At 56.9% G+C, this 9560-nt stretch overlaps 1 protein-coding gene across 1 annotated transcript; it reads right to left on the bottom strand.

Annotated features, from left to right (window-relative positions):
• Positions 1–4731: 4731 nt before the first annotated feature.
• IRF2BPL (interferon regulatory factor 2 binding protein like) lies at positions 4732–8908 on the bottom strand. The gene has a single exon (XM_055304532.1). The coding sequence runs from the start codon at positions 7946–7948 to the stop codon at positions 5585–5587; it is 2364 nt and encodes a 787-aa protein (XP_055160507.1). The 5' UTR covers positions 7949–8908; the 3' UTR covers positions 4732–5584.
• Between the last annotated feature and the right edge of the window lie 652 nt (positions 8909–9560).

The raw sequence follows: 9560 nt of genomic DNA, 5'->3' as shown, positions 1-9560 counted from the left end.
ACTGGAGAGCACCACTGTGTGTCCCCAAAACACTGAGCCTAGGAAATGTCCACTCTTAGGGGTTTCCTGACAGCCCCTCCTGTGGACAGCCATGCTCTCTGGAACTGTCCAGGCTCACACTGAGGCACTGGAAGATGAAAGAGGACTGAGGATTTGAGACTTAAGCTCTCAGCCTGGATTCCCTGGGTCCTCAGGGTCGGAAGTCAGATGCTTTTTGCCGGGAACAGGCTAGGAGTCCTGGGAAGAGTCCAGGCTCCAGGCTGCCCTGGACTTGAATTACATAACAGGGATGGCCTTATGTATTGAACCTCTCTGGCCTCAGTTGGTGCATCTGTAAAATGGGAATCATCACACCCTCCTCCTAGGCTGTCCTAAAGCTTGGATGGGCTAGTGTGAATCTACTCAGCACATCCCACAACACGTGGGGTGCCACTTTTCTCCTTCGGTTCCCTCTTTGTCAGCCGGGGAGAGAGGGCCAGGCAGAGGATGGTGACAGGGAGAGAGGAGAGAAGCCCCAAACTAGCTCAAGGTAAGGCAGGAGGAGTCCTGGTTGATCTTTCTCTCTCCCTACTTTCTTTTTTTTTTAAGATTTTATTAATTTATTTGACAGAGAGAGAGAAAGAGAGCTCTGGCAAACAGGGGGAGCGGCAGGCAGAGGATGAGGGGAGAAGCAGACTCCCTGCCGAACACAGAGAGGGACCTACAGATGTGGGGCTCCATCCCAGGACCCTGGGATCATGAGGGAGCGCAAGGCAGATGCTTAACCAACTGAGCTACCCTGGAGCCCCTCTCCCTACTTACTGCTATGCCCAGATGGTCGCTTATCTGTCTAAATCATCAGAAGTTTCTGATCCGTAAAGAGGGAGGTGGCACGAAGATCCACAGCTTAAAGGTTAAGACTCTACTAGTTCAGATTCCCCCTCACATTTGCAGTCAGAGACCTAGAAACTTCTCTGAACATCCCCATCCCCAAGTGGAATGGCTACAAGAGACCAAGGGGCAAATGCTTGTTCCTAGTTTCCCAAGAGTCAGTGAAAACCCTGAGCCCTCCCCTGCCTGGTACTCACACTCCTTTGCCCACCTCATCATCACCTTTTCTCATATACTGCTCTAGGGTAAGCCATGTCCTTAAAAAAAAAATTTTTTTTTTAAAGAAAATGTCCATTAGAGCTGTTCCTTACAGGAACCTAGTCCAGGTTCTGCCACTGTATGACCCTACGCAATTTACTTTTCCTCTCCGTGCCTTGGCAGCCTCATCTTTATGAGGTGGACGGACTAGACCGAAGTCCCAAACTCAGGTTCTGTGCCTGGGCTTTAGATGTGCAGAGACCCCTTTAAAAATCGAGTAACACTCGTAGCATCCCAGAAGGGAACTGTGTGGCAGAGGGGCCAATTGCATAAAGCAGTCCTTACGGTTGTGCTATATTCCCCTTTGCACCTTCTGAATTTCGAGGCAAAGAAATGTTTTATCTATTTAAAAATACATAAAATTTATAATTAAAAAAGGAAAGAAAAGGTATGCAAATCCACGTGTGTGAGGGCACCTGTACTTTCTGGGAAGGATCCATAATTTCTATCAGATTTTTCTACGGTGTCTCTGACCTCAGGAAGGTTTTAGAAAGCATTTTACTAGACGACCATAAGGTCATTCCCAGTTTTCATTTCCTTGATTTGATAAAGTGTGAGAGAAAACAAAAGTGAATTTCTGTAGTCATTACACTACCAGCCCGGGCTGGATGCATGTGAAGATGCACCCATGAATCTTACATTTGATAACGCTGGCATGCATACCCGCAGGAGCCGAGCAGGTTCATATGCCAATGCAGGACACAGTGGCGCTCTCCTACGGTGCAGGCTTCAGAGATCAAGGTCCAACAATGACCCCGTCAGCCCATTGTCTCAAAACCCTCCTTGCCTGACCCCCGTGCCCACTGAAAGAAACATTCAGTTTGGATTAGCTGTACAAATAATGCATTTAAGTAAATACAACATGGATTATTAAATGTTGGCCACCTTGGCTCTGAGGGGGAAGGGACTGGGATGGATGGGAAGTGGAGGAGATGAGAAGCTCCATCCAGGGGCAATGAAGAGCCTAGGCCCATCCAGAGATCTCCATCTGAATCCATGAGAATCTTCACATGCAGGAGAAGAAAATGTTTTCTCGGTGTGCAATGTGGAAAGCTTCGGGGAAGGGGGAATCTAGCTGGGGAATCAAAGCAAGACTGGTGAAGAACAACCAGACTAGCTAGCGGTCAGAGCAAAGAGAAAGGTCACATGGTTCCAGAAAGGAGAAGGGAGAGCCGCCATTTAACAAATGGCCCCTGGCTATGGTAAACTTTAATTAACTGTGCCATTATAATTCACTTCCAGCCCGAGTTCCACCCAACTCTGGCTCTCCCTCCCACTTCCTCCCTCCTCTCCCCCAGGCCTCATCAAGGCAGCCTTCCTTTAGTGAAACCAAACTGGCCGCCTTTGCTGGATGCCTCATTATTACAGCCACTGCCTCTCCTGCTAATAATGCACCCAGCAACAAGAAGGGGAAGCAACGACGCTGCGGTTCTCAGCTCTTAATGACGGGCCCCCTTCTTACCTATGTGCACTAAAGCAAGGGTCTTGTGAATCCCAAAAGTTCCTGCGCATAATACGGCAGCAACGAGGGCAGAAAGGCAGGCCCCCAGCAGCGGAGGTGCACACAGAGACAGATCTCCGCACCCACGGGCTTCTGCTCGAGCCACTGGACCGGATTTGCAGAGTCCGCATCCCGAAAGGTGATCCACACATCGAAGTTCACATGTGCAGTTCAGGGCTGTGGCGGCACCCACGGCTCCTTCATTCAAGTGTGGTTAAATTACACCCATGACACTCTATCTCTATATTCTCGGGCTGCTGAGCTTTACCCATTTTTAAGAGTGTATGTGTGCTGGGGAGTGGGGGTTGGGAGCACCTTAGAGGATCTTCCAGGCGAAACATGCTTGGTTTTTATTAATGAGCTTATGAGAAAAGCCAACCTCAGACCTTTAAGTGAAATGCGTGATTGGTAGCCAGGCAAGGATGGGTTTTAGAATTAACTCTTCCTACAGTCTGCTATGCATTATCACCCCCAAGTTAATTACCCCTGAGGATGAAAATAGGTTTCATGACTCATAAACACCAATACAACACTTGGCAGCAGATGAAAATGCACGGACACATTTGCAAGAAGCTGACACGCATATCTATTTATATGTGGGGAGATTCTTAAAGAGGTGAGACAGGCACCTCCCATCTACCAGGATTAAGAGGCTGCAGCGGATCCATCAATTGCCAGTTATCCACACCCCCATAACACACGCTTGCACACGCACGCGCACACACACACACACGCACACACACGCAGCGAGAGAATCATGGTTTCTCCACTACTTCAATGATGGTGATAGCAAGGAACAGAAACTAAAAAGGTGTTATTAACAGCGAGTCCCAACACCAACCCAACCTCCACACCAGTGTTCTGGGCTAACCGGTGATTTGGTTTTCCCCAAACATGCCTGCACCCATACCCATCTCCCTAGCCTCCTGGCTCCTGCACCCTCTTTGATGGGAGTGGGGTGGAGGCACCAAGTCTCTTCCCTTATTCATTTATTCCTCACCTTGATAGAGACTGTCCTGGCCCAGCATGCCCCTCTCCCAGAGGGAGTCAGATATGACCAGGAATGAATTTCAGATAGGTTTTGTTTTGCTACCTCCCTCCTACTTTCTACTCTCTTCCATTTATTTGCCTCCCACAAGGTCCAAGGTCCAAGCCAGGTTTGTTTGCCTTGCCCTAGCTCTGGGACAGCTCCGGTCTGGTCTCAGCCAAGGGGGCTTAGAGCTCCAGTCTTGGTCCTTTCCCCTACCCCTCTCTGCCGCCCAAATGCTGCCCACAAGTTGATTAGACCAATCCTTGAATTTCCCCACCCATGGGAACAGGCTTTATTTGGTGTCAGACCAATCCTTGAATTTCCCCACCCATGGGAACAGGCTTTATTTGGTGTCGTAAGTGACCTTTGCCTCTGGACATGGGGTTTGGCTTTTTTCTCTCTTCCCCCATTCCCTGCAATCATCTTCCCACCAGCTAAGTGTCCTGCCCTTAGAAATACTTATCACAAAGGGGGTAGGGGGTGGGGAATGAGTGATGAATGAGGTGGCACTGTTTTTCCAATGCATCAGCTGGAAGCTGCTGGCAACTCTCCTGGCTCACTACATGCCTGTTTCCCTGTTGCCCACACCCCTCCTGCCTCCACTGACAGCTCCCAGCTCTGTGGCGTTTTTGCTTTATAATGTGCAGTAAGTGTGATTCCTGCCACATCTAAGAGGCAAAGCATCCTAGTTTCTTGTGTTTTTTTTTTTTGTTGTTGTTGTTGTTTTTCCCACTTGCACAAGGCACAGCTGCACTGGAGATCAGCACATACCCGAGGCCACAGGGCGAGTTTCTGACAATGCCATTTGCAGCTGGGGCGCTCAGGGAAAATAGAGATGCAGAAGAGTAAACAGAAATTGCTTAGTCAGCAACTGTCCTGCCCCAAGAGGTGAATGTAAATAGTCTGCTGGGGGGGAGGGGCAGTCCGCCAGCACAGGGCCTTCTACAGATGCCACCTCCCAGGCTTTGCAAAGACACCAGCATTTGTGCTCTACGTTGGCAGGGAGGGTGTCCCCTATGTTGGAACTACTACGTGGCCTCAGCTCTAGAAAAACACACTTGCTGACTCGGGGCAGAATTAATATCAATTGAATTTATTACAAGTTACTAAGCTCCAAGGCACATTACAGTGTTCTGTTAACTACAGAAATGTATAAAGGACAAACAGAGCAGATTCCCCATGTCTAGCATTTCGCTCTACTGTTCAAAAGCATCCGTGCATCAATAAAGCAAAAACAAAACAACACGTGAAGATCCAACACATTCAGGTCCGTAGAAACAAACCAAAACATTTTCCCTCACAAACTTGCAACAAAAAACACCCCGCCCCCCCAACAACCCCCCCCCCTTACCATTTTGCAAACAAAACAGAAAAACAAAACAGAACAGAACAAAATGGAACAAAATAAAGTGAAGACTTCAACACTTGGGGCTGTTTAGAAAGAAGCTTTCACCATTTTATAGCATCTTTTTTTTTTTTTTTTTAGGCAGCAACACTGGCCTTGGCAAAAAAAAAAAAAAGTCATTTTCTTTTGTGTTTTTTTTTTCCTTTCAGAGAGTGCATAACATTTACAAAAATACACACCAGCAGCAGTCGTTGCTAAGGGCTATTAATTCTGTACCTAGGCAAACACTCTGCCACCAAATAAATGCTAACGAAATGATGCAAATGACCCAACCAATATTATACTGCTTAACACAAACCAGCTTATCCTTCAAATGAAGAAGTTACATACCTTTTGTTTCAAAATATAGAAACATACGACGAAAATAATGTCTATACATAAGACTAACTTTTTGCAGTTTGTTATATTCACAATTCTACATCTTAGGGGCAAGGGGAGGGAGGGTCGCTGTGGGTGGGGGAGGGGCTCTCTGGATCGGAGAGGAGCTGGTCAGGGGCAGAGGAGGTGGCTGTCTTGTGGTTCAAGGGTCTCTCTCCTTTTTCACTTTAACATCTCCAGCTAAGATCGTCGCGATTTCGCCCTGCATGAAGGCCCAAGGTACATTCGACCCAACCAGGGGGCATTTCTCTCCGCTGGGGCAGTACACCTCGCCGGTGGCCCCCTGGGCCTTGATACTCTCTCTAGAGCAAGGGAAGCAGAATTTGTGGCTGGGGACGGATGGGCACTGAACGAAATGCGTGTCCTCCAAACGTTCGTGGCAAATGGTACAGCAGAGGGGCCCGCTGTTGGCCATAGGGGAATCCGGAATGTTTTGGGGGTGCACTTGGTCCATGCCCGGGTGGGTGCTAGGCGGCGGGGGCGCCACCTGTAAATTCAGGTCCCCGTTCCGTGATGCCAAGCGGCGCTGCCCGGGCACAGAGGCCGGTGACACCGGGCTGCTGCTGTTGCGCCTGGCGGACGCCGTGGTGGAGTGCACGGAGCTGCCGTCCTTCGGCGAGTGCGCCGTGCCCAGAGTGTCTGCCACCGACATGAGGGCGGCCATGGGGGACGGGCCGTTCTGAGGGGCTGACTCGGGCGGGGTGGTCCGGTTGGAATGGGGTCCCAGGGGCGGGGGCGGGGGGGGCGGACCCCCGGCGGCGTGCCCCGGCGCCGCAAAGCCGCCGGCCGACATGGTGAGCTTTAGTGCCTCGCTCTGGTTCGCCATCCACTGCTGCCTCTGCTGCTCCTCGCCCAGTTTTAGGGCGCCCTCGGCGGAGTCCGGGGGCTCGGGGGACGCCTTCCTCTTGCGGAGACTGGCGGCGGTGCCCCGGCCCGAAGGCGCGGCGGGCGGCAGGGCCCCGGTGCCCGGGGGCGCGCTGGGGGCGCGGCTCAGACTCACCAGGGCCGTGGGCAGCATGGGGCAGCTGGCGTCCAGGTAGGGCTGGGGCAGCATGTCGGCGCCGGGCACGCCCTCCTTGAAGAAGCGCACGGCCTCGGGCAGCAGGTCTCCCAGGAGGCGCCAGTCCCCGGAGCCGTGCTTCTTCTCGTACTCCAGGTACTTGAAGCCGGAGGAGAGACCGCGGCCGAAGTCCTTCATACAGTCCTGGTACATCTGCTTGGCCACCCCGGACGCGCTGGAGTACACGTTGCCGGAGCCCGTGGGGTACTCGATGAACAGCTTCAGCTCGTAGTCCATGCCGGGCTTGGAGACGGCGTCGAAGGCGAAGACGCGGCCCAGCAGCGAGTGGTCCTTCTTGAAACGCACCTCGTAGGGCGTGCAGCCAGCCAGCGTGAGCAGCGTGTCGCGGACCATCTTGGGCTTGTTGGCCCACTCCTCCGCGCGGTTGCGCAGGCTCTCGCTCAGCTCGGCCAGGGCCTCGGCGTTGCGCTGCTTCTCCTTCAGCTCGCGCTCCTGGTCGGTGCTCGACACCGAGCCGGGCCTTTTGCCGCCAGCACCCACCCCCACCTCCGCCACCGACGACGAGGTCGAGGACGCCGCCGAGGACGACGCGGCCGAGACGCCCGGGGCGCCCCCAAGACAAGCGGGGCCCCCGGGGGCCCCTGGGGGCGCGGGCGTCGGGGGCCCACGGCTGCCGAGGCCGTGGGGCGGCGGCGGGGGCAGCACCGCGGCGCTGGCCGGGCCGTTAAGTAGCGTCTGCGGCAGCAGGTTGGGGGGCACCGCGAGCTGGGGGCCTCCACCACCCCCCGGGTTGGGCAGCCCCGTCACTAGCCCACCGTGCGTCCCGCGCCGAGACGCCACCGACGCCGCGGCAGAAGAGGAGTTGGGGCTCTGGCGGTTCAGCTCCGGGGGTCCCTCCTCCGGTGTGGGCTTGGGGAAGCCGTTGGGGCCCCCCAGCCCGTTGGGCAGCCGCGCGGCGTGGCTGCTGCTCCCCAGGCTCACCGGCGGCGGCGGGTACTCGAAGCGGCTGCGCTGCTCCACCGCGGCGGCGGCGGCGGCGGCGGCGGCGGCGGCAGCGCTCAGGCCATAGCGCTCCAGGCCGGACGGGGCCGCCAGCACCGCAGGCTTGCTGGAACCGTCGACGTGGTTGAGCTGCTGCTGCTGCTGCTGCTGCTGCTGCTGCTGTTGCTGCTGCTGCTGCTGCTGCTGCGCGGCCGCCGCCGCCGCCGCCGCCGCGGCCGCCGCCTCCTTAGCCGACAGGGCCACCGTCTTGACCCCGACGGGCGGCGGCGGCCCGGGGGAGCGGCCGTCCTGAAAGCAGCCGTGCGCCCGCTTCAGCTGGCGCGCCGTCTCGATCACGAACTCGATGCGATCGGCGCCCTCGTAGTTGACGCAACCGCGGCATACGGGTTCCGAGAAGTCCCAGATCATGGCCCAGGGCATGCGGGGCAGGTCGCACAGGTAGCAAGACTGTCTCCGGGACGAGGACACCTGCGCCGCCGACATGATGCCCGCCCTGGGGAAGGTAGGCCCCCGCCCAGGCTGTCTCCGCGGCGCCTTCTCCTCCGGGAGGACTGGCCGGCTGGGGAGCGAGTCCGGCTGCGGGGGAGGAAGGGGGGGCGAGAAAGTTCTGCCCCAGGGGCTGGAGGGAGCGCGAGTCTCCACCGCCGGCGCAGCGCCTCTCCGTGGGGGCTCCACCGCCGGGGCGGCGGACGAGTGCTGCCCGCTCGTCGCCCCCACCTCCTACTGCGGCTGTGTCGTCGGGAGGGGAGCTCAGGCGCCTTCTTCCTGGTGCCGCGGACCCGGGCTGCGAGCTCCGGGCCCGAGGGGAGGGGGCGAGGGTGCCGGGTGCTGGCCGCCGCGGGCTCTGGGCCCCCTCCCCGGAGTGGCTGGTGCCTGGAAGCTCGAAAGGGGTGGTCTCTTCCTCTCCCTGGGGGCCCCCCTACGAGCTGCGTCCTCTCCCCGCCAGGCTCACTGGGGCGAAGGCTAGAGGGCTCAGTGCCACCCGGTGCCCGGGTCCAATCTTGCTGAAGTCGCCGGGGGAGGGAGGGGGTGGCCGCCGAGAGGAGCTTCTCCCCTCCGCAGCGTCGGCCGTTCCGCTGGCGGCGGCTGGGTTTGCACGGCCGGAGGGAGCCGCCGCGGCCACTGCTTCCAGGACGCACGAGAGCAGAGGAGAGGAGCGCACGCACGCAGGCTCCCGCCGCCCCCAGGCCCGGCCGGCGCCCCGGCCGCCGCGGCTGGCGGCGCTCACGTTGGCTGCAGGGCGCTCGCGCGGCGCCTCGGCCCGGGTCGCATCCCTTCCCGCTCGCACTCGCCCGGAATGTGGGGTTGTGATTGTTACTCTACGTTCCGGAGGCGCGTCTCGGCGCTCCCGCTCGCGCTGCGGCTCGCGCTGTCCCCGGCTTGGCCGCGCGGGATGCCGCCCGGGCGGAGCGCTGACGTCACCGCCATGCTCTGCACCACTTCTCCCCCCTCCCTCCCCTTTACACTTCCTCTGTCTGTGGAGCCACTTGTTGCTCGGGGAGGGCGCATGCGCGGCAGGGCGCCCAGATTCCTCCCCGGCGGCCCCGCCTCCGCGCCTCCGCCTTCCCCTCCCCCCTCCCCCCTCCCCCCTCCCCCCTCCCCCCTCCCCGTGTGTGTACAACAGCTGAGGCCCGGCGAGCTAATGCTGGACGTCCTGGGCTGGGGGTGGAAATTAAACAGACGATGACCTTTCCTTTCCCCGCCCGGCTTTCCCAAGTAAAAACGCATTTAAAAACCACAAGCGTCATTTCCGATCCCGCTCCCCACCCCACCCCGGGCAGTGCATTTAAATGTCCAGTTTCAGGATTTTCGTCGCGAATTTCATTCTCGTTTTATCTGTAATCAAATCTTCCCCCCCCCCACACGCCCCACCCCGTATGGATGTTACGTTCACTTGCTACCACCGATGCCAAAGCACCTGCAAAATTAGCTGTTTTCCATTTGCCCAGAAACTGCCTTTTCGATTTGTTTTTGTGCTCTGGTCTCGGAACCTGAGTTTCAACGACAGAGCTAAATGAATTCAGGGTGAGCCACTCCTCCCCCCCCCCCCAGTCGCATTCTAAAAATTTTGGCTGAAAGAAGCTACGAGCACCCG

This window comes from Nyctereutes procyonoides, unplaced genomic scaffold, assembly GCF_905146905.1.
Source record: "Nyctereutes procyonoides isolate TBG_1078 unplaced genomic scaffold, NYPRO_anot_genome, whole genome shotgun sequence".
NCBI classification, from domain to species: Eukaryota; Metazoa; Chordata; class Mammalia; order Carnivora; family Canidae; genus Nyctereutes; species Nyctereutes procyonoides.
The sequence above is the reverse complement of the archived record's forward strand: the minus strand, read 5'-3'. Positions and strand labels throughout refer to the sequence as shown.

What these genes read in the sequence shown, in the direction of transcription:
- IRF2BPL (XM_055304532.1), bottom strand. Translation starts at nt 7,948, where the DNA reads ATGTCGGCGGCGCAGGTGTCCTCGTCCCGGAGACAGTCTTGCTACCTG.